We start from the raw sequence: 24,999 nt of genomic DNA, 5'->3' as shown, positions 1-24,999 counted from the left end.
CCTAAAATAATTTTTGAACCAGCTAGACCTAAATTTTTTTTAAGCCTAGCTGAAATGAACTCGAATATGATCATCTTGACAACATCTTGGTCTTTTTAAACAAAACAAAAAAAAAAAAAAAGTATAAATTTGTTCATCTTAAATCTAAAAAAATCATTTAGATCTTAACAAATTTGAAATAAACTAATACATAAAAGTTTATTGTATTTAGATCTCGCTTGGAGTTCACTTAACAACAATAATTCATATGTTGATTGTATTTAAAAACAATAGATGATTTCCAAGATTTAATCTTAGCAACAATAATTAGTATCTTCACCGTATTAATAAACAATATGCAATGAACTTATAGTTTACCTTATATGAGAAACGTTATGTTCATAATGTGCTCGTAACAAAGCTTAAATGGCAGATTGTTACTAACTGTTCGGATGAAAAAAAAAAAAAAAAAAGTAATTTTAGTAGTGAGTTTAAATTAAAACTAATAACAACGTATAGCCTAAAATTTGTTGAAAAAAGTGTTATGAAAATGTTGTAAATGTAGCACTTCTCATCTTTTATTCTCTTGCTAGTACGCACTATGAAGATTTTTGTAATAAAGAAATCATATAGACCACAAGATTCATTTGTTTACCTAAAATGCATCTTCTTATTGACCCCCCTTTAAAATATATCCTGGAGCTGTCACTGTCTGTAGCTCACAACCTAGCTAGACATGCATGTCATGTCACTGGTTTTTCTGTTTAGATGGAGGATGCTCCATTCCACTCTTTTGTTGCTTATCAAGTGGATTTTCCTGTATCTTAATGAAATTCAAAGTTTTCATTCCTTCTCCAAAAAAAAAAAAAAAAAAAAAAAAAAAAAAAAAAGAAGAAGAAGAAGCGGGGAAGAGTAGGGGCGGCTCCAAGATTTTTGTCCAGGGGGTTCAATAAGAAACATAAATTATATAAAATCTAAAACGAAAGAGATTTGAATATATCAATATAAAAAATAAAAAAAAAATCTACAATTATCTTCTACGAAGTTTCATATTTTGAAACCGTTGCGTGATAGATTCATTATCAATCCTACAAGTTATATCTTTTTCAATGTACACAGTCAAACAATTATTTATCTACTGATCTCCCATAGTACTAGCAAAAGAATAAAAAACAAACTATAAGTTTATTTTACATATTTTTTTCTAATACACTATAACATATTAATTGTTATTGTTAAGTGATTTTTTTGTAATTCTTTAATTAATAAGTTTACAATTCTTTGAATGTTTTATATTTTTATTGTCCTCTAGTGTTAATGTATTGAGCTACTCTCATAACCAACAACTACTCACAAATCATGTTCAGTATCTTTCTCCCAAAAAAAAAAAAAAAAAAAGTCACATTCAGTCAAATTAAAAACCCACTCACAAGCCACAACTTTAGTCAAATAGTCAAAGTGGAAAAGCCAGGCTCATAACTTTATATCAAATCAATCCAAACACTTACAGTACCTGTAAACAAACTCAAAACACTATGGCTTCAAAAAAAAGAAAAGAAAAAACTCAAAACACTATAACCCACCCCACATGCCCACACACATGGTCAGACTCACTCAGAGACTGAAAACTCAACCAGTCAACCACAAAAATCAGAAGAACACTATAACCCGCCCCCCCCCCCCCCCCCCCCCCCAAACTCGATCTCAAAGATTCAAAACTTAAACAAAAAAACCATAACAGTATATAACTCCACACACACATGGTGATTCATTCACACAGATTCAGTGAAAGAGTATATCAAAACACTATAAACACACTCTCACAGTGAAAGAAAGAGAGAAATAGAGAGCTGAAAAACCAGATCAAGCGGCGGCAGATCGTGGAAGCTACACAGCGGCAGATTTTGTGTGTGAAGCAGAGGCAGCCTTTTTCCTTTGGGTTTGGAGAGTGAAGAAGGATAGCGAGAGATTTTGGAGGCTAGACAGCTGCAAATTCTTAAGTTTTATTTGGCCATTTTTTTAAAAAATAATTTTTCAAAATTTGATTTATGGGCTTTTTATTTTTGAGATTAAATACCAAAATTTTATGTTGGACTTCTTATTTTTCCGGAGATTAAGCTGGGCTTTAAAAAAAAAAGAAAAAAAGATTAGGTTCATGGTGAGGGTGTGCAAATTTGTATTGAGGGGTATGTCAAAACAATTTTTTTTTTAATATTTTATATATATATATACAAAAAGAAAAATTTCGGGTCAGTGGGTTCATTTGAACCCCCTGACTATAACATACCGCTGCCCCTGGGGAAGAGGGTAAAATAAAAGTAAGGAGTTTAAGTCTAAAGTAGGAAATTTCACACATATTATCTAGATTATATTAGAGTAAGATTTATATCTCAGATTAAAAAAGAAAAAAAAATTAGAGTAAGATTTATATCTCAGATAAAATGAAATAAAAATAAATTAATTAATTAAGGCGGGGGGCAGTGCATGAATCGACCCATATCTCAATTATAAGCATCCAAATTCGCTTTCACGGACCTTATAGTTCAATCAATGTTGATACTTTCTCCTAGCACGTCATGCCAGCTATACGTTGTTTGACGTTTATCACATCTCTCCCTCTAGTCTCTACATGTATATATATATATATATATATATAAAATTAAACACACATCTGCTCAAAGCTGAAAACCATTGTTAAAATAAAAGTATATACTACTAATTCCAAAGAAAAAATGCAAATGAATTCTGCAGTGTCATTCTTAATCTTTTTCTTTGTTCTTCCTCTTGTATCATCTGACCTGCAGGTTGGTTTCTACGACTCTACCTGTCCCCAAGCAGAATCAATTGTCCAACAAGTGGTGCAAATTGCATTCTCTAAGGATCCATCCATAACGGCAGCCTTCCTACGCATGCATTTTCACGATTGTTTTGTTAGAGTAAGATATATATATATATAACATTTGTACTCAAAACTTTATATAATTAAGCATTGTGTCACTCTTTTCTTCTATTCACGTACATGTGCACTAATATATAGTTTCTTTAATTTATATCAGGGTTGTGATTCATCTATACTAATAGACCCAACCAAAAACAATTCTTCGGAGAAAGTTGCTGGGCCAAACCAAACCGTAAGAGGATATAATGTTATTGATAAGGCGAAGAAAAGCCTAGAGGCTGCATGCCCTTTAACCGTTTCATGTGCAGATATTATCACTTTGGCAACTCGTGACAGTGTTGCTCTAGCTGGAGGGCCTAATTATACAGTGCCAACCGGAAGGCGTGACGGACTAGTGTCGAATCCAGATGATGTGAACTTGCCAGGACCAGGAATCTCTGTGTCTGGGGCATTGAGTTCTTTCACTGACAAAGGGATGGACATCAATGAAATGGTAACCCTTTTAGGTGCACACACTGTTGGGTTTGCACATTGCTTCTTCTTTAGCGATCGACTTTCCCCTCCTGACCCTTCAATGGATCCTACTTTGTTTGTCAAGCTCAATAAGACATGTGCCAAGAAAGCATCCGCTACTGTATTTTTGGACCAAAGTACCGCTTTTACATTTGACAACCAATTTTACAATCAAATACTTTTGAAGAAAGGTATTTTGCAAATTGATCAGGAACTTGCACTAGATAATTCAACCGCTAGTATTGTTTCTGGTTTTGCATCAAATGGGATTGGATTCCAAGACAGCTTTGCAAAAGCTATGGTAAAGTTGGGGAGCATTGAAGTTCTTGTTGGAAATGCTGGGGAAATTCGGAAGAGCTGCAGCGCTTTCAATAAAAAGAAAAAAGGGGTCTTTTGAGAGGTTAAATCCTTTGAAGATCCTACATATCAAAGTTGCATCTTGATTTTCAATATGTTGATCTCCAAATACAAATAAATGCGGTTATTTTTAATGTTATAACTTTTTATGTCCCTATAAGATGAATGAGTTTCTTATATATACTAAAATTATAATGAAATATCAGACTTTTTTAATGTCTTTTTTATTAATTTAAGTAATTTTTTTTATTGTGTCTTTTTCTCTTTATTGCCCATTTGTTAATACATTTATTGTTTTCAAAAAGGATTTGGAAAACTATGTCAATATATTGAAATAAATATGTTTTTTTTAATAAAAAAAAAAACAATTTAAAGAAGGGCCTTACTCTATAATCATAAGCTGTCTAGCATTAAGATAGAGTATTTGTAATTGTTTATACCACAAAAGTAATCTCAATTTGGCTTTGACATGGAGATCACGTCTTGATCTTGAGAACACGTCGAGACCAAAATATGGTCTCGAGACCAATATGGACTCAATATTAAGACACTGATTAATTGATCAACCACATGTCAATAAGAGCATTAAGGAGCATGACCAATAAAAATCCCTACATTGGTCTAATCTTGAGGAAGTTCACATTGCCATTTATGACATGCCAAGTTCAGCACATTTTCTTGAAATAGTGAAGAGTTGTTGCCCTACAAACCACATGAACCAAGCTTGCTTAGTGCTTACACCCATGAAAACTCATGGGCTTGGAACATATATAAATCAATGCTTAAAGTGATCACAATTATTTGCTATGGTTAAAGAGATTTCTTGAGAAATTTGATGTAGTCTAGGGTTTTTCGGTGTTGATGTTCCAAGTCTTGATCAAATACTTTGTTTGTTTTCTTGTAAAGAAGAAGATGTTAGAGTCAACTAGAGGAAAAAAGCTAATGCTGATGAATGGTCCTACTCTTTTTGGCATGTGGATATGATGGTCTTTTTTTTTTTTTCTTTTTTTTTTTTTTTTTTGAGCTAGTAGATATGATGGTCCTGACTGCACTTTGTTGTGCACGAGCTCACTTGTAACCCGGGTGGGTCTCAAGGATTTAAAAATTATGTTAGGGACATAACTTTTGACACAGTTTTATGTCACAACTCATCACATGACGAGTTGTGATTGGTAAGGGTATGTCTATGGGTCATGTGGAGACACTTTTACCAATCACAATTTGCTATGTGACGAGTTATAGTATAAAATTGTACCAAAAGTTGTGTCCTAGCATAATTCAGGATTTAATTCTCCAAATTGAACTTTTATGAAGATGTGGGCTCCAAGTGCTTAACAACTTATCAGCCCATTAAGCTTGAGAGAATGTGGGCCCGAACCTTATGTTTAGATATAAGCCCACTATCTTCTTTGTCTTGCGAATAATATGATCTTGGTCTTGGGCATTTAACAGTCAATAGTCCATTTTCTGTGAATATGAGATCTTGATTAAGGGACCCAACCCTTAAAGAGAGATAGGGTGTCCCCGTGAGCCCAAACCATGTGGACGAAAATAATATGGGCTATAATTTGTCCATTCTGTGTAGTAGTAATGAATTTATGGGTCATAAAACCCTATTTGTTAAATGAGAAAAATAATGTAGGTACGTGAAGTCCATTCTATGAAGAGAAGTAATTGGAAGATGTAAGTAGGAGAGTAGTCAAATTTAGTTTTTAACACTTCTATTTCACTCTTCGATTAATGCAAGTACGTTTCTTCAATTTCTTAATTATTTTTAATTTTTTTTTAATTTTTAAATACAAAATATAAATTCTACTCTAATCTAATTTAAGTGTATATGTGTGTGAAGTTTTCTACTAGAGACTTGAACCCTTACCCTTGCCCTTGCCCTTACCCTTTACACCCCACAAGCCCTTATACTTGTGGAGTGACCATCATGTTAAGGGTGCGTGGTGGTTCAATTTCTTAATTGTTGATTCAATGTATATTAGTTTTATTATCATTATTATGTACTAAAGTCTCTTCTTCCCGAAAAGTCCTCTTAATTTTAATTTTTTAAAAATAGAAATCCTCTTGATTGAGGCATTACTAAACCCATTGATTTTTATTTTTATTTTTATTTTATTATTATTATTATTATTATTATTATTATTATTTTTTGAAAATGAGATAGTTACAATAATGGAAATGAATAATTTGAACCTAGGATGTTTCTGTTAAAAAAAAAAAATAGGACATGCTAGTTGAACTTCAAGACTTTTGGCACTGAACCCATTTAATTGATTCAAAGTTATATTTTTTACTCAAGTTTAAATAATATTTTGGTAAAACAATAATGTCATACATACAAAATTTCTGACATAATTTTCTTATTCTTATATGTAACACCCAAAATTGTTAATGTAGTTGCACGATTTTCCTGGCCCAACTTCAGTTGATCAGGCCTTGACCCAAAGCGCAACCGACAATAAATATTTGTAGAGAATGGGTCAAAGAACTTAGTTTCAGTGAACCTATTCGGTCTAATGCATGGACAGTATAGTTTGCAAAAAGAAATAAAAACACAAGAATGGATCTTTTTCCTTTGATTCTATTTCTTCAGTTTCCAATACAGTTTTTTCCGTCCTCTTCTTTGAGGGACTCCACTACATTATATAGTTCCCTTCCTCTCATCTCAACCTTACACCTGTTGATCATCTAAGCATCCACTTGAGCACCTGTCCCATCAGATGCCCTCATCAGTCCCTTTGTGAGTTGCAGAGGCCAAGACGGTACTGTTCAGGTGTCTTTTCCTCATTAATGCGGCCAAGGGGGTGGTTGGGGCGCAATTAATGTGGTGGTAGCTTTCCATGAGATATTTTGGATTTTATTCATTTTATATGTTGGGTGGATGAACTGAAATAGCTGGAGAGAGTTCCTCGTCTGGGATTCGTGATGTCCGAGGAGGAGTTACTCCTCGGACAGGTTTCCTTGGCGTTATTGGGATTGAGTAGTGCTTTATATGTGGTTTCCCTTCGGACATGACGCTCCTCGGACGGGCCTGAATTTGGAATAGCCCATTATTTTTGGGCCGGGCCCCACAATAGCCCCTCAAAACTCCGGTTTTTATCTCTTTCAGAGGAGAAAAGCGGGGTTTTGATGTTTATGAGAGGATGGAAATAAGGAGATCGTGTGGCGCACGTGCGGACGGTTACTTTTGACGCGCTACAATTTACGAGGCGTGGCCATTAACTTCTGGAGGCGTTATGTTCCCTTCATCCAACGGCATGGCGTGGATCGAACGGCCATCGTTTTTTCTCGTATTTTTAGGCAGGAGCGATCTTTTCTCTCTCCTCTTGGCTATATAAGAAGTCAGAGGGGTTCAGTTCCTTCTTCTTATCTGTATTTCATAAACCTCAAAGGACTCCAGAGAACTCCATCGAATCCTCGAAATATACGAACACTTGTGTCCGTTGCGCCACTGTAGCCGTTCTTTGTGAGGCGTTTCGTCCAAGAGAGATTTCCAGGCGTACCATTGAGCGTTTTGTGCAGGTACCAGTACATTTCGTTCTTTTCGCCGTTTCAATTCCCTCCTCGGACTTTACTTTTCTTCTTGGTCTCTACTTTCATTTCCCCATTTCAGTTCAGATGGGTAGATTCGAAAAATTAGTAAAAACTCCAGCCGCTATGGAGGCCTTTAGGGCTAAATACCACATTCCCCCTGGGGTTGGGCTGCGGTACTGTCCTCTGGAAGGAGTATTGACAGATAGAGTTGAGGGAGACGTCGTTATCCCCATGATTGCTTTCATAGAGGGAGGGATGACACTTCCCATGCGTAGGATCACAAGGGAATACCTGTTCAACCATAGGTTGACGCCGTATCAGTGTGCCCCGAATATGTTCAAGATACTAGGCTGTGTAGATGTCTTAGACGAGCGGATGAATCTAGGCCTTACTTGGCACGATGTGGCTTATCTGTACGAATGTCACCGCCTCGGGGATGATGGGTATTATCTTAAATCCCGGAACGAGGACGTTAGGTTGATCTCTTGTCTTCCAGTATCCAATAAGACCGTGAAGAATGACTTCCTCATTGCTTCTGGGGAGTGGTTCGACGGTATTCATTGTCCAACTCGGGCAGGAAACCCAGGTGCGGCGCTTTTAGGATTGGTCCTTTTTGGGAAAGGATTTAGTGTTGAGGGGTTATTTTTCTTGCTTTCTCTGTAATTGGAAAATTTCATGGTCTAACCTCACTTTTCTTAGTTTGTTTGCAGACAAAATCCACGTTGCTCCTCGGATAAACTTTGTGAACGTGCCAGCGTTGAACTATCTCCTTAGGTCGGAGATTTACGTCGCCGAGGACGGACAGTTGCGTGCGGCCCATCTGGTTTTGGGCTATCAACCTCTGAGCAGCGCTTTTCAGGCAGTCGGTCACGCTATAAGGGCTGGCAGTTCGAGGCTGGCTAGAATTGACGTGTCCAAGGACGGGTTCCTAGCTGACCACGATCTGCCTCCAGTTGTGTTGCCTGGTGTCAGAAATCCCTACTTAGCAGAGCAGCTACCTCCAGTAAACGAGCCTGGCGCTGCTGTTTTGGTTGAAGAAGAGGCTGAATCATCTCGTCTTTCCCTTGAGGAAGAGATAGATAAGTTTTACTTCAAGGAGGAAATTCAGCAAAACCCCTTGGTGGAGCTTTCTAATCCCGACGCAGAGCAGGACCAACATTCCGCAGTTGGTATTCCCTCAATCTTTATCTGCTCGGACGATACTTCAGACGAAGAGGTAGAGCCCATGGCAGGAAAGGGAAAGTCTCTAAAGGAGCTGATGTCCTCCCGAGGGAAAGGTCAGTCATCGAAGGGACCAACTCCACCACAGGTCAAGACCCTTCCACCTGTGGTCCCTCAGGGCGTCTCGGACCCTGGCCTTAAGGTTAATCTGGACTTGAAGAAGAAGAGGCCGGTTGACACTCCTGAGGAAGGTGAGGTGATTGCCCAGCCGACCAAGCAGCAAAAGACCATGCGGGCGCCAAGGAGCAGAAGGGGTAACTCCTCGGAGAGCCGGGATGAGGAGAACCTTGCTGAAGTGCGCGCTTCCCCTCGCGCATGGAACCCCAAGTTGGAACTGGATGGGGTTGCCATCCTTTCCAATGCTTCGGTCCGAGAGTATAACCGAGGCCGGGCAGGGTACGTGGCCGATGCCTTAGAGCAACCCCTACTCCTTCCTCGGGACATGGAGGCCTATAGGCGGTTCTCTCAATCCGAGCTCTTCCTATCCCTAAAAAGGGATCTCGCGTTGGTAAGTAATCCTTTTACTATTTTATTAATTTATTTACCCCTGTTAGATTTCTTTTTCAAAACTATCTTGTTTCGTTCGTAGATTACTCAGCAGGTGTTCATGGCTGATGAGTTTTGCCGTGATAGCCGTAGTCGGGCTGAGGCTGAGGCCCAGGCTCGGGCGGAGATGGAGAAAGCCTTGGGGTCCCTCAAGCATGAGCACCTTAAACTCACGGACGAGTTCAAGGTGTCGGAGAACCGGCACAAAAGTGCAGAGGCTGGTTTAAAGAGTGCCGAGACCCAGGCGGAGGACCAGCGCAAAGAGCTGTACTTGACACAGATTAACCTCGCCACGGAGAGGCAGGCAGTGCAGGAACTCAAGACTGTCCTGCAAAAAGTTGAGGATGAGCTGAGGCAGGCCAAAGAGGAGGCCCAGTTGATCCGAGAGGCTACTGAGGCCGAGAAGAATGCTGCTCGCCAGCTCGGGGCTGAAGAGACGGAAGCCAGGCTATCCGAGGAGATCCCCGAGGTGTGCAGGGATTACTGCAGTATTTCATGGGCTCATGCTCTCGATGCTGCAGGAGTTCCTGCGGATTCGGCACTAAGACTGCTCGAGAGCATCTTCTATCCTCAGGAGATCCGAGCTAATCCTGATGAAGCCCAAGTCGCTTCGGAGCAAGACCTGGCGGTGCCTGATGCCGTCCTCGTGCCTGATACGGCAAAGGATCCTGCCACAGACTCTACCATTGAGGTTCCTCCTCCTCAGCCCGAGCAGAAAGAAGATCCTCCCGGTAAGGCTTGGCCTTTTAGGTTTTGATCTTTGTACTCTTTTTTCTTTTTTAATGAGAGTCGTCTTATTTTTTTTTTTTATTCTTTTGTAAGAACCTCTCTTTCTAATGTACTCGGAATATTAATATAAAATGTTCGTTTTGCTTACTATGGATGTACGTCAGTAGCGCTTTAAACATTTGCAACAATGTAGATACAGGTAAATGGTCAAAATAAAAATGGGTTTTTAGGCTGCGCATCTGAGGGTTACGAGGGTGCTAGACCGTGCGCATGCATTAAAATGATTTCCTTTAAGTAATAATCTCCCAATCCATCATAAGTAATAATTTCCCCTAAGTCTGTGGTTCGAGGGACCATGCAGGACTTAGGTTCTATTTAAAACTTATGAATAGTTGCCTTAAGTATTAATTTCCCCTAAGTCTGTGGTCCGAGGAGCTATGCAGGACTTAGGTTCTGTTTAAAACTTATGATTTTTCTTGTGTACTTGGTTTCCCCATAGGCTTGAGTCCGAGGACCATGCAAGGCCTTGGTTCTGTCCAAAACTTATGATTTTTCTTGTGTACTTGGTTTCCCCATAGGCTTGAGTCCAAGGACCATGCAAGGCCTTGGTTCTGTCCAAAACTTATGATTTTTCTTTCGTGCATTTGGTTTCCCCATAGGCTTGAGTCCGAGGACCCTGCAAGGCCTTGGTTCTGTCCAAAACCTATGATTTTTCTTGTGTACTTGGTTTCCCCATAGGCTTGAGTCCGAGGACCATGCAAGGCCTTGGTTCTGTCCAAAACTTATGATTTTTCTTTCGTGCATTTGGTTTCCCCATAGGCTTGAGTCCGAGGACCATGCAAGGCCTTGGTTCTATCCAAAACTTATGGTTTTTCTTTCGCGCATTTGGTTTCCCCATAGGCTTGAGTCCGAGGACCATGCAAGGCCTTGGTTCTGTCTAAAACTTATGGTTTTTCTTTCGCGCATTTGGTTTCCCCATAGGCTTGAGTCCGAGGACCATGCAAGGCCTTGGTTCTGTCCAAAACTTATGGTTTTTCTTTCGCGCATTTGGTTTCCCCATAGGCTTGAGTCCGAGGACCATGCAAGGCCTTGGTTCTGTCCAAAACTTATGGTTAGTTGCCTTAAGTATTAATTTCCCCTAAGCCTGTGGTCCGAGGAGCCACGCAGGACTTAGGTTCTGTTTAAAACTTATAAAGATTGTCATGAGTAATGATTTCCCCTAAGTCTGTGGTCCGAGGAGCCATGCAGGACTTAGGTTCTGTTTTAAACTATGAATAGTTGTCAGTGGAACAGCAAGCAGCGTACAATCATGAAAGAAAACGTATGCTAAGCCATTCTCATTAATAACAATATCTTCTGAGATTATTTACATTCCATGGTCGAGGTACAGCTTTTTCATCCAAATCTTCTAGATAGTAGGCGCCTATTTCGGCCACGGATGTGACACGGTATGGTCCCTCCCAATTGGGCCCTAACTTGCCCCAAGAGGGGTTCTTTGCGCTGCCAAGAATCTTTCTCATCACGAGATCACCTAGACCCAGAGGCCGCAGTTTGACATTAGCATCATACCCCTGTCTCAGCTTCTGGTGATAATAGGCCATATGAATCATTGCTTTTTCCCTTCTTTCTTCAGCTAGGTCCAGACTCCGTTCCAATAACTCGTCGTTATCGTTTGGGGTAAACAATTTAGACCTTAGCGTGGGAAAGTTATTCTCGATCGGGAGCACGGCCTCAGCCCCATAAGTCATCGAGAAGGGGGTCTCTCCGGTCGATCGTCGTGGCGTCGTCCGATAAGTCCATAAGACGTGGGGGAGTTCTTCTACCCATCTCCCCTTTGCCTCGTCCAGTCTCTTCTTCAGTCCGTTCACTATGACCTTGTTCACGGCCTCGACTTGCCCATTTCCTTGAGGGTAGGCGGGGGTGGAATATCGGTTAATGATTCCAAACTCGCGGCAATACTCCCTAAAGTTCTTACTGTCGAACTGCAGACCATTGTCGGAAATGAGTGTACGCGGAGTCCTGAAGCGGGTGATGATGTTCTTCCAGATGAATTTTTGGGCGTCCACGTCCCTAATGTTGGCCAAGGGTTCAGCTTCCACCCATTTAGTGAAGTAATCAGTTCTGACTATTATGTATCGCTTGTTCCCCGCAGCTTTGGGGAAAGGTCCGACTATATCAAGGCCCCATTGTGCGAATGGCCATGGGCTAGAGAGGGGGTTGAGAACCCCTCCGGGTTGGTGGATATTCGGGGCGAATCTTTGGCACTGGTCGCACTTCTTAGCGTATTCTTGGGCCTCTCTTTGCATGTTCGGCCACCAATACCCTTGGGTGAGTGCCCTGTGCGCCGGCGATCTTCCTCCGGTGTGGCTTCCACAAATCCCCTCGTGTAACTCCTCAAGTAAAGACTCAGACTCTTCTGGATGTATGCAGAGTAGGTACGGCCCGGAGTAAGAGCGTCGATATAGTTTGTGGTCTTCTGATAGCCAGAAACGAGGAGCATTCCTGCGTATCTTTTCGGCTTCCAATTTTTCCTCCGGTAAGATGTCGTTTTGGAGGAAACTCTTTATGGGGTCCATCCAGCTAGGACTTTTTCTGATCTGATGGACTTGAGCCGGGTTTCTGCTGATGGAACTTGCCTGCGATAGGTCTTCAACAAGGATCATTCGCGGCAGATTGTGCGCCGAGGACGTGGCGAGAGTGGCCAGCGAGTCTGCATGGGTGTTTACGCTCCTGGAAATGTGCGTCAGACTGAAGGATTTAAAACTCGTCTGTAGCCGTTTGACTTGTCCCAGATACTCTTGCATCCTAGTGTCTCGAGCTTCAAGCTCGCCCATCACTTGTCCGACCACTAATCTGGAGTCCGAGAATGCTTCTATTATTCTTCCACCCAATTTTTGAACCATCGCCATCCCTTGAAGTAAGGCTTCGTACTCGGCTTCATTGTTCGTAGCCGAGAATCCGAGTCTTAGCGATTTTTCAATGGCAGCGCCGTCCGGCGATATTAATACTATCCCAACTCCTGATCCTCTCTGGTTGGCCGCGCCATCCACGTAGACCTTCCAGTGCATGGTCCCCCCTACTGAAATTGCTCCAACCAATTTTCCACCTAGGTCTTTCTTCTCGGTCATCGTTTCTATAGAGGGCTCAACAAACTCCGCTACCAAGTCTGCGAGGACCTGTCCTTTGACGGAGGGTCGGGGCATATATTTAATATCGAAAGCCCCCAAAAGAGCACTCCACATGGCGATCCTTCCTGTGTAGTCAGCGCTTCGAAGAACGGCTCGAAGGGGAAGCTGAGTCAGAACGATGACCGTATGCGCCTAAAAGTAATGAGGAAGCTTACGGGTTGCATGCACTATCGCCAGAATTGCCTTTTCTAAAGGTAGGTATCGCACCTCGGCCTCATGGAGTGATTTGCTCACATAGTACACCGGTCGCTGCACCCCATTATCATCCCGTATAAGTACCAGGCTTACAGCGTGGGGAGCTACGGCGATGTAGGCAAACAGCACCTCATCTGCCTCAGGACTGGACATGATGGGTGGTCGGGACAGGTAGTCCTTAAGCTGCTGGAAAGCTTGAACGCAATCCTCCGACCATTCGAACTCTTTCCACTTGTTTATCAGGAGGTAAAAAGGCCGACATCGATCCGCCGATCGCGATATGAACCGGTTTAATGCCGCAATCATGCCAGTGAGCTTCTGCACCTCCTTCGGGTTCCTAGGAGTCTGTAGGTTGTTAATGGCTTTGATTTGGTTGGGACTTACTTCTATTCCCCTGTGGGTGACCATGTACCCTAGGAATTTCCCAGACCCGACCCCGAATGAACATTTGGAGGCATTCAGCCGCAACCGGTGCTCCCTTAAGATAGCGAAGACTATTCCGAGGTCTTTCACGTGCTCGGACACCCTTTTACTCTTCACAACCATATCGTCTATATAAACCTCAATGATCTTGCCCAGCTGCGGCTCGAACATCCGAGTCATCATCCTTTGGTAGGTACGGCGATGTAGTACCAGGCTTACAGCGTGGGGAGCTACGGCGATGTAGGCAAACAGCACCTCATCTGCCTCAGGACTGGACATGATGGGTGGTCGGGACAGGTAGTCCTTAAGCTGCTGGAAAGCTTGAACGCAATCCTCCGACCATTCGAACTCTTTCCACTTGTTTATCAGGAGGTAAAAAGGCCGACATCGATCCGCCGATCGCGATATGAACCGGTTTAATGCCGCAATCATGCCAGTGAGCTTCTGCACCTCCTTCGGGTTCCTAGGAGTCTGTAGGTTGTTAATGGCTTTGATTTGGTTGGGACTTACTTCTATTCCCCTGTGGGTGACCATGTACCCTAGGAATTTCCCAGACCCGACCCCGAATGAACATTTGGAGGCATTCAGCCGCAACCGGTGCTCCCTTAAGATAGCGAAGACTATTCCGAGGTCTTTCACGTGCTCGGACACCCTTTTACTCTTCACAACCATATCGTCTATATAAACCTCAATGATCTTGCCCAGCTGCGGCTCGAACATCCGAGTCATCATCCTTTGGTAGGTTGAGCCCGCGTTCTTTAGCCCGAACGGCATCACCTTATAATGATAATTTCCGATGGGCGTCATGAAAGCCGTTTTCTCTTGGTCCTCTAGCGCAAGGGGTATCTGATGATAGCCTTGGAAGGCGTCCAGGAAACTCATTCGAGGGTGCCCCACGGTTGCATCCACCAATCGATCGATTTTGGGTAGGAATGGGTCCTTGGGGCACGCCTTGTTCAGGTCCGTGAAGTCCACGCAGACCCTCCACTTCCCCGTCTTCTTCCTTACCACCACTGTGTTCGCCAACCATTCGGGATAAAAGACTTCCTTGATAGCCCCTGCTCTTTTCAATTTTGCCACTTCGTCTCTTACGGCACTAGCGTGTTCCTTTGAAGGGCGTCGGGGTGGCTGCTTCCTCGGAATGGAAGAGGGGTTGACGTTCAGGTGGTGACAGATGAGGCTAGGATCAACTCCCAGGGCATCGTAGGCGTCCCATGCGAATACGTCGACATTTTCTCTGAGAAATCTGACCAGTTCCTCCTTTTCTTGAGAGGGCAATTCAGAGCCGACCTGAAAGAACTTCTCCGGGTCATCTTTGACAGCAATCTTATCTAAACCTTCACACCTTATCTCCTCGGCCAGCCCATCGTCTTGTCTTGCCGAGGAGGCTGGCTGCTATAAGCTCTCTGGGGCCAAGGACTCGGCTAAGGGCCGATTCAAGATGGCGGCCACCATACACTTCCTGGCCACGGCCTGATTTCCTCGGATCTCCTCCACTTGTCCTCTGGATGGGTATTTTACTTTTTGATGAAGTGTGGAGGTTACGGCCCCTAGGGAGTGGATCCATGGCCTTGCAACTATCGCGGTGTAAGGTGAATAAGCGTCGACCACGATAAAATTCGCCTCCACCACTTCCGCCCCAGTCTATACGGGCAGTCGGATTTGCCCCTTTGGCGTAACAATCCTTCCCTCGAAGCTGAGGAAGGGGGAGTCATAAGCTGTCAAATCTTCCGGCTTCAAGTTCAGCCCCTTGTATAGGTCAGGGTACATTATCTCCACCGCACTTCCCGAGTCTACTAACACCCTTTTCACATCGAAGCCCCCAATCCGCAATGTGACCACCAAGGCATCATCGTGAGGTTGAATAGTTCCTCTCTTATCCTCATCCGAGAATCCCAGTATCAAGGAGCTTCCCTTTTTTGGCCTTTTGGGCTCCCTTTGCCTGCCCTTGGAGGGGAGCCGATCAACAGCTAATACCCTGGGGATGGGTGGCCCTGTTCTTCCTGGTACAGCGAGGATGACATGTATCGTCCTGGTGGGGGGTCTCAAAGACACGTCCCTTCGAGGTTCTTGTGCTGTTTGGCCGGGATGGCCGCTCGATGGGTGCAGCAGGTGCCGTAACTTTCCTTCTCGGACCAATTGGTCTAGGTGATTCCACAGATTCCTGCAGTCCTCAGTAGTATGCCCATGGTCCCGATGATAGTGGCAATACAGGTTCTGGTTACGTTTGGAAGGATCTCCATCCATCTTTCCCGGCCACCTGAAATAGGGTTCATCCCTTACTTTCTCCAGTACCTGTTGTACTGGCTCTCTGAACACGGCGTTCACTGTTTGCGGGTTGCTCTGCCCAGCCTGTCGCGGAAAGTCTCTCCTCGGCTGACCATGATTGTGACGTTCCGACCTGACATCATTTGTGAAAGTTCAAAAACGTGTACAAAAACACTTTTGAACGTTTAGACCCCCAAAAACCAACTTAACCAACCCAAGCAATATGTCAAACAACTAGTGTGCGGAAACTTAACATATGCTATAATAAGGAATTGATTAAACTACTATCTAAGCCACAACAAAATAAACCACAGCAGATAATGTAAAGGCAGAGATAGAGAGGAAGGAAGATGCAAACACAGAGATAACACCAGATATGTTATCGAAGAGAAAACCGAAGACCTCGGCGAAAAACCTCTCCGCCGCCCTCCAAGCGGTAATCAATCCACTAGAAAATACAGTTGGGATACAAGGACAGCAAAAGACCCTCCAAGCCTAATCTACCCAATGCACCTAAGCCCTCCAAGCTTCTTGCTCCAACGAGGTTGCGCCGAACCTTTTTCTTTTCTAGCTTTCCGGATTCCGCTACTACACCGTAGCATCAACCAATGAATATTGGCTCCTTCCTAACTGCTTCCCAGAACTCCAAACGTCTGTCTCACAGGGATGATAATGGTGAGAACCAGGTTTGGGATAATGCCTCTCAAGGATTTGACAATGGAGAGGAAGAGAGTGAGGGAATTTGATGAGACTCTAAGGTAGAGATTGTGGGTGAAACAATCTGGTTTTTCTTTAGGGTTTCTCTCTCAAAATTCTCTCTGGAAGCTCTCTTTCAATCGTGGGTTAAAAGGGTATTTATACTGGAGTGAAGAGGAATGCGAAACGTCAGGTTTTTCCAAAACAGGGGTGGCTCGCGGCTTGACCTCGCGGCTTGACCAAGTCGCGAGATCCAGTCGCGAGTTAACCGTATGGCCAGTTGTCCTGTTTTATCCTGTAGTGCTCCAGCTAGCATGACTGTTCATCTTCCAGCATGCTTGGCACGTGTGCATCTTCTGGCGGGTTGAAGCCGCGAGTCCACCCGCGAGTCCCAGCCGCGACACTCTGTTTTCTTGCACACTCTTGAGCAAACTTCACTCTATCTCACTCACTACCCTTACAACAATCCCACCTAAATACAGGGTTACTAAATGCTGAATTACAAGCAAATTTGGCACGGAATAAAACCAATTAGATGGTTGAATAAATTCAACCTTACAATTTGCTTTGGGGTGGATAACCTTCTCCTTTCCTCTCCCTTGCAGCTGATCTTCCTCTACTCTTTTGTACTTGTCGATCCTATCCATTAACTGTTGGACGTCAGTAACTGGTTTTCCGGTGAGGGATTTTCTTAAGCCATGCTTGGTGGGGAGACCGCTTTTGAACGTGCTGATAGCAACATTATCATGGTTGTCATCTAAATCATTATACACCTCCCAATACCTATCCGAGTATGCTTTCAGGGTTTCTCCTTCGTGCATGGATAAGGATAGTAGCGAACTGAGAGGTCGAGGGACTCTGGTGTTTGTAATAAAACGGGAGCAAAAAGCTTGGGTGAGCTGCTTGTAGGAGCCTACGGAGTTTGTCTTCAGGCTGTTGAACCACCTCATTGCCATCGATCCCAAGCTGGATGGGAAGATCTTGCACATTAGGGCTTCGTTTTGCGAATAGATCGCCATTTTTTGGTTAAACTGACTCACGTGCTCTACCGGGTCTGTTCTGCCGGTATAGATGGCGAACACCGGTTGGTTGAAGCGTCTTGGAAGCTTAGCCCCTTCGATTCTATTCGTGAAGGGTGACCTCGAGACTTGATCCAGCGCCTTCTTCATGGCGTCGTTCCCCGAACGTTTGCTGGATGGGCTCTCATACTTTCGTACTAGGCGTGGTTCCTTTTCGTAAGAAAAGGTCTCACTTGGGGGGGTCCTTGACCTTTGTCTGTAACTCACGTCCTCCGCATTAGAAGACTCGCCTGAGTCAGAGGGAGATCGTCTTTGCTGTACACGTCGTAACTTCCTTTTTAGGTCATCTATCTCTCGCTGCATGGCCTGGTGACTATTTCGCCTCTAAGACACGTGACTTCCTGTCTGAGTGTGACTCTGGCTCGTCCGAATAGTATGCACACTTCCCTCATGATTCCCCCTGCCGCCTGGGTTGGTTGGGTTATTTTGCCTTTGGGACTCGGCGGGTTGTGTTCGTTGGGAGTCAGCTTGGTGAGGATCCTCCTGGTGCGGGCCTAGCTCTGCCATGCTCGACCGTTATACTAGCTGATGCCTTAGTTCTTCCCACAGACGGCGCCAATTGTAGTTGCACGATTTTCCTGGCCCAACTTCAGTTGATCAGGCCTTGGCCCAAAGCGCAACCGACAATAAATATTTGTAGAGAATGGGTCAAAGAACTTAGCTTCAGTGAACCTATTCGGTCTAATGCATGGACAGTATAGTTTGCAAAAAGAAATAAAAACACAAGAATGGATCTTTTTCCTCTGATTCTATTTCTTCAGTTTCCAATATAGTTTTTTCCGTCTTCTTCTTTGAGGGACTCCACTACATTATATAGTTCCCTTCCTCTCATCTCAACCTTACACCTGTTGATCATCTAAGCATCCACTTGAGCACCTGTCCCATCAGACGCCCTCATCAGTCCCTTTGTGAGTTGCAGAGGCCAAGGCGGTACTGTTCAGGTGTCTTTTCCTCATTAATGCGGCCAAGGGGGTGGTTGGGGCGCAATTAATGTGGTGGTAGCTTTCCATGAGATATTTTGGATTTTATTCATTTTATATGTTGGGTGGATGAACTGAAATAGCTGGAGAGAGTTCCTCGTTTGGGATTCGTGATGTCTGAGGAGGAGTTACTCCTCGGACAGGTTTCCTTGGCGTTATTGGGATTGAGTAGTGCTTCATATGTGGTTTCCCTTCGGACATGACGCTCCTCGGATGGGCCTGAATTTGGAATAGCCCATTATTTTTGGGCCGGGCCCCACAGTTAACATTGGTGAACAAAAAATTTAAGAAATCTCTCTCTCCATACAAGCTCAAACTAGAGCCCTTAGTTGCTAAGTGTTTCAATCACTATGAAAATACCCAAAAAAAAAAAAAAAAAAGTAAATTGTGTCAAAACTAGGGGTGTGCATGGGTTGGGTTGAGGGGATTTTTTGACCCAACCTACCATGGTGGGTTAAAAAAATTCAACCTAATCCAACCCATTACAGGGCTTCAACCTAACCCAACCCAACCCAACCCACATCGATTGGGTTGGGTCAGGTTGAACCCATGGGTTGCATTTTTTTTTTTAATATTATTAATAAATTGAGTAGAAAAAAATATATCCCACTTAAACAAAATGTACATGAACTAGTATTCCAACTTAGTTATAAACAAAATATATCCAACTAAGTTGATAAATAAAATATATATAAACTAATATCCCAACTCAGTTATAAACAAATAGGAGTGGAGTGGGAGAGAGAGGCGGCAAAAGCAAAGAGAGAAATAAGATTGTTAAGGTTTGCGAGGTAATTGAGTTATATATAAGAAGAGCTGAACAGGGGAAAAATTATTAATTATATAATATATTTTTCAAATATATATAATTTAAATTATAAATATATAGGTGGGTCATGTTGGGTTAGGTGGATTTGTGATTGTTATGACTCGAACCAAACCCCTAAAAACTGACCTAAGCCAGTGGGTTAGATTGGGTTGAGTTGGTTTTGGTGGGTTGGCTACACACCCTTTGTCAAAATAACAACATACTTAAAGTAGATTTGATGAACTTGTTAGGTTCTAAAAGTTTAGAACAATTGGCAAATCGTGAACACAAACTTGTTTCAATATAGATCCTAGAGTCTATAGGTATTATTAGACAATACTTAAGGTGATTCAAGTCAAGATTCAAGAACAAGTAAGCTACAAAAAGAAGTTCAGAATTTTCCTAGTTCGACCGATTAAGAGATAGGCTTGATTGATCGAGAGTCGTATCTGCAGAATTTTAATTAAGCCCAAACAGTAGTTCAAGCCCAAAAGTGATTAAGGTTTCAAATCTACTTCTTCTAGTATATAAAGGAAACCCTAAGCACGTTTTTAATAAGGGCTTTTAAGAGAGAGAAGAGTGTGCCTCTTTTGTATCTAGGGTTTTGTACCCTAAGCATGTTTTCTACCGATGTTATTCCTTGAAGAATCTCAAGATCCGGTATTGTAGAAGTTGTTGCCTTCTCTAGTCATCAAAGGTGCTGATGATCTAAACTTTCAAGGGTGGTCTTAGAGTCACAAACAGGAGAGTTTGTGTTTTTTTATCACAAGTGTGGGTGCTTGTGTTACAAAGGCCTAATAGAGAAGGAGTCCGTGGATTCGAAACTTGCACTTGATTGTGTCAGCGAGTTCTATATGTGGTAGCAATAGGATATTAGTAGTCTAAGTCTTATTTTAAACTTCAATTCTCTATAGTGGATTTGCTTTTTACATTGAGAATAGCTAGGTTAAATTCTCACTAGGTTTTTTACCGGTTTGGTTTTCCTGGGTCATCATATCGTTATGTTATTTAATTTTCCGCTACTTTACATGATATGACTTTATTGTTTTAACCTAAATCTGAACAATAAATCTAAGTATTTACTTGGTTAATTAATTAGATTAAACAATCTAGTTTATAGAAATCTAAAAACTTAACAGAACTAATCTTCTTGATATTGTTGTCGCCATCATGTCATGTCTTCCAATCATCCAAAACATGTCACAAACAATTAATTGCTTTTCATTCACAGAAAAATAAATTGCATGTCTAGGGTTTTGAAAAAAAATAGTTTTGAATATACGAACATCATGTGACCATTTGAACTTTAAACAAAAATCTAGTATGACTTGATCCTAAATGATCTCATATCATCAAAGACAAACGTGTTTTCGATCAATTGGAAGCAAGAATAAAGATCAAACAAATCAAAGGTATATGAAAAACCACTTGCATACATGAGGTTTTGATGATAGGTTTATGGTAAGACAAATGATCCTAATACTATGGTTTCATGCTTTGGACGTCTTGGCAAAATTTTGATATGTTTTTTTCAGGCTCTTTAGATTAGAGATTTGGGCAACAGAATTTTGGCATTGCTTGTATATGGCACACATACTCCTATTGAGATCTACTCTTATTAAATATTTTATGAAGTTCACTCCTATGGGACATTTTCAGAGTTTAACAATAATGAAAATAGAATAAGAAAATTGCAAGAACGAACGGGAACGCAGTCATTTAAAAGAAAACAAGAGAAAAGAAGCAATTCGAAAAATTAAAGAAAGAAAGAGTGGGTAATAGAATAGAATACGAGTTTCTTGAGAAAAGAATAAAAAAAAAAAAGAAAAACACAAAAATAGTCTTAACTCCTTTATAGTTTGGTTAGTTTCTAGTACTTGGTCGAAAATCCATAGGAAGAAAGAAAAATATTTTAGTCTCAAAACAAGGGATATAAAACTCCTGCCTTAGCTAACCCTCACCGAAAAATCTCTTAAATTTTGCCCAAGGGCCTTAGCTAACTCTCACCGAAAAATCTCTTAAATTTTGCCCAAGGGCCTTAGCTAACTCTCACCGAAAAAACTCTTGAATTGGGCCGAAGGGCTGAATACCATCTTTGAAACGAAAAGCCCAATCTAGCCTTCTTTAAATTAAACAAATTCAGATTTTTGCAACAATAAATATAAAGCACAAACTCAAAAGTCCAAAAGGCCAAGTCCATAAAATTTGCAATAAGCATGCCATTCTAACCACTCAATAGTTATGCCCTGTTTGGATCGAAGAGGAAGGGAGAGCAAGTAAAGTAAAGTTAGTTGAAAATTATCTTAATTTTTGACCAACTCTATTCTACTCATCTTCCCTCTGTCTCAATCCAAACGAATCATTAGTCTTCACGTTATAAGTATGTATTATTGTATTATATATATATATATATATATATATATGTTTCACCATAGAAACTTGTATAACAATGAGACAAATATTGGAAATAAACTAATTTTATTTCAAACAATTCCAACGTACCTAAAAATTTACTCAATCATTAAATGTGTTTATATTACACGCTTTACAATCAGTAAATACAAGCAAGTTCACATGAATAGATTAACTTATTTAAGGTACGTATAATGGATAATGAAATGAATTAATATGATAATATCCTTTAGAGATGTTCAAATGCACCTACTTCTTATTGTTATTATTATTTTTTTTTTAAATTAATGTATTAAATGACCAGCACATATAATATATTTCACCAAAAGAAATATATTATTAAAATAATTTGTTTGATTAATTCTGTAATTAACCCAAATGTTTTCACAAAGAAATTTACTACTAAATATGTGACTAATTTACAACAATACTGTCAACATATTGCAATACACACACCTTAATTATAATTCAATAGTTACAACAGAAGAGTTTGAGGATTTAAATCATAAATATCTTAATTTAAAATACTAGGAAATATCAACCAATTGAGTTATAAACAAGTGTGTCAAATTCGACAAAAAATATATCACATTTCCTGCTAAGCCTTCCTTTCTTTTTCTTTTTTTCTTTTTTCTTTTTGGCATTTTAAAATTTTTTAGTCACTTTGGACAAACAGTATCATTTTTTTAGACAAACAGTAACATGTTCACAATTTATAATAAATTTGTTGCATCAAATGGTAACCTATCATATTGAGTAGAAACTTTATGATTGTAAAGAATATTCAATATTCTTTTAATTGTAGCCTATGGAAGGGCCCTAATAGGAAATATCATGTCTAATTTGAAAGTAATTAAGTTTTTTCATGTTGTGTGCTAACCTATGCTTACTTATATATATATATATATATATATATATAAATTAGTTTTGGTCAATTTTTTGCAAGCGGTAATTGAATAACTCATAATAATAACTATCATCTCCATTTAGAACACATATCACTTTGAGAAAGAACTTCACAATTTTGTTGCCAAGTGAATTAATTAAGTTAATTAACATGTAAAATGCATAGTAGCACAAACAAATCACTAATAAACTAAGTATGCAGTGAAAAATAAATTGACACGGTGATTTGTTTACGAATGGGGAAAACCAACACGGTAAAAACCCCACCGGGTGATTTTAAGGTCACCACTTCCGAAATTCCACTATTATCACAACAAGCAGTTACAAGTAAAGGAATTCCAGTACCTTATACCAAACTACAGTTGAACCCTTACCCTAATACTTAATTTGATTTGTTTTGTAGTGACAATTTCTCCTTTTGATGCACGGCTCCCAATACGTGACTAACCAATTGCGTGGATCCTAATATGCGACTTCAATTACCAACTAGAAAAGGTTGTTGGCTACAAAGTTCTTCAATTCATCCCAATGATGAAGATCAAGAAGATGCTTGGTCACAAAACCCTACGGTGCACAAACACAGCAACTTCTTCATAAGAAAGATGAATTAGGGCAAATTCTGTCTCCGGTCACAATTTGCTTAAATAAACTTTGCTCAACACTTGTGCAACTTGTGAACACTTTGATGGCCCTTAAAATAATCCTTTTTATATATCTAAGGTTGTGAGAAAAAAAAAACCCAAACACAATCATGGATTAGAGTCAAAACAGAAATGAAATTCTGTTTTTCATAAATCTCGATAGATGCCTTATCTATCGAGCTACTGTTGAGCCACGGGGCTGAACAACTCTTTAAGCTCGATAGATGGCTAGCTGTCGAGTTTTAATGACAGGCACTTTTCTGCTTGAATCTTGGACAGACTTGCATGGTTTCAACACTTGATTTTGAAAAAACGTTTTTTGAAGTATTAAACACATCCTAGATTTACCCAAATACAAGTAAAGTGCGTTTTGTCAAAGGATTAGCCAATTACATAAAATAATGATACATATTTCTAACAAGTGAATCACATATGTCCTAACAATCTCCCCCTTTGGCAATCCATGACAAAACCACAACAAACAAATGAACATATGAGAGAAGTCATAAATCACTTAACTCATATTCACTTGTTGAATACAATAAAATCTATCCTAATACAAACTCTTAAAAAACTTTGCAAGAAGAGAGTTTATGGCAAGAAGACTTTGACAACTTGTATTTCTGAAACACTTTAAACAAAACTCATTAAGGCATTTTAGTGTGAAATAGAAATAATAGATTGCATACAAGTAATAAGAACCATGTGTATAAAGAAAGAAAAGAAATAACACATGCAAGGATAGGTGAAAGAAACATACATCAACATATAAAGAAAATAAGTACAATGTATGTCAATAATGGTCATAAGACCTGAGGTACAAGAATAAATGTATTTAAAGCAGAGAAAAGAAAATGATACAAGTAATCCTCACTACATCCCTCAATATGCACTCTCCCCCTAACAAAAATCTCCTATGCTAACCCTCCCCCTAAGTATGACTACTCTCATAACCAAAACTACTCCCCCTTTTTGTCACGAGTGACAAAGGGTAAGAGTGCCAAGTAGACATCTCATCATCACTGGGTGAGCTAGTATCACCATCATCCTCATCATCAGAATCAACATCATCATCATCATCAGCATCACTTTCATCTGCAAGGGCTACAGGAGTGGAAGGCATAGTATAACCACCCATCTCAGCCTAGCGTTGAGCAATGCATCCAACACGGGTGTTCACCTGACACAACTTATTACTGAGAGTGTTGAGGCGAGCATCCATGCACTGAAGTTGCGCCATGATGTCCTCTAGAGTCACTCCGCTCATAAAAGAGGAAGGAGTGGATGTGGATGGAGCAAAAGTAGTGGGAGGAGTTGCCATACCAAACCGCCTCGATCGAAACTACGCCTCACTCTGTTTAACTGTAGCGTAGTCAATGGCACACATAACGGGGAAGTGGTCGGAAGAGGGAAAAGGAATAGAAAAATGGCATAAAATCCACGTGATAGCCGAAGGGAAAAATGACCTTATCACGGGTAGCCGTATCCTTATACACATCTATAATAGAAAGAATGAAATGTGTAGGAAAGTCTATGGTGAGGTGCTCTAACAAAGAAAGCAAAAATCGAGCAGGAGGCTTTGTGATAGAGTTATAGTGAGAGGGTGGGTGTAGAAC

General features: G+C 41.0%; 1 protein-coding gene across 1 annotated transcript; it reads left to right on the top strand.

Moving 5' to 3' along the window:
• The first annotated feature begins 2,653 nt into the window (after positions 1–2,653).
• LOC126693133 (peroxidase 44-like) lies at positions 2,654–3,964 on the top strand. The gene is made up of 2 exons (XM_050389008.1): positions 2,654–2,915; positions 3,036–3,964. The coding sequence occupies exons 1-2, from the start codon at positions 2,712–2,714 to the stop codon at positions 3,786–3,788; spliced, it is 957 nt and encodes a 318-aa protein (XP_050244965.1). The 5' UTR covers positions 2,654–2,711; the 3' UTR covers positions 3,789–3,964.
• The last annotated feature ends 21,035 nt before the right edge of the window (positions 3,965–24,999 follow it).

Source organism: Quercus robur, chromosome 7 (assembly GCF_932294415.1).
Source record: "Quercus robur chromosome 7, dhQueRobu3.1, whole genome shotgun sequence".
Lineage (NCBI taxonomy): Eukaryota > Viridiplantae > Streptophyta > Magnoliopsida > Fagales > Fagaceae > Quercus > Quercus robur.
This window is presented reverse-complemented; position numbering and strand designations above follow the sequence as displayed.

What these genes read in the sequence shown, in the direction of transcription:
- LOC126693133 (XM_050389008.1), top strand. Translation starts at nt 2,712, where the DNA reads ATGCAAATGAATTCTGCAGTGTCATTCTTAATCTTTTTCTTTGTTCTT. An exon ending in TTCACGATTGTTTTGTTAGA is followed by an intron (nt 2,916 to 3,035) that starts GTAAGATATATA and finishes AATTTATATCAG; the next exon opens with GGTTGTGATTCATCTATACT.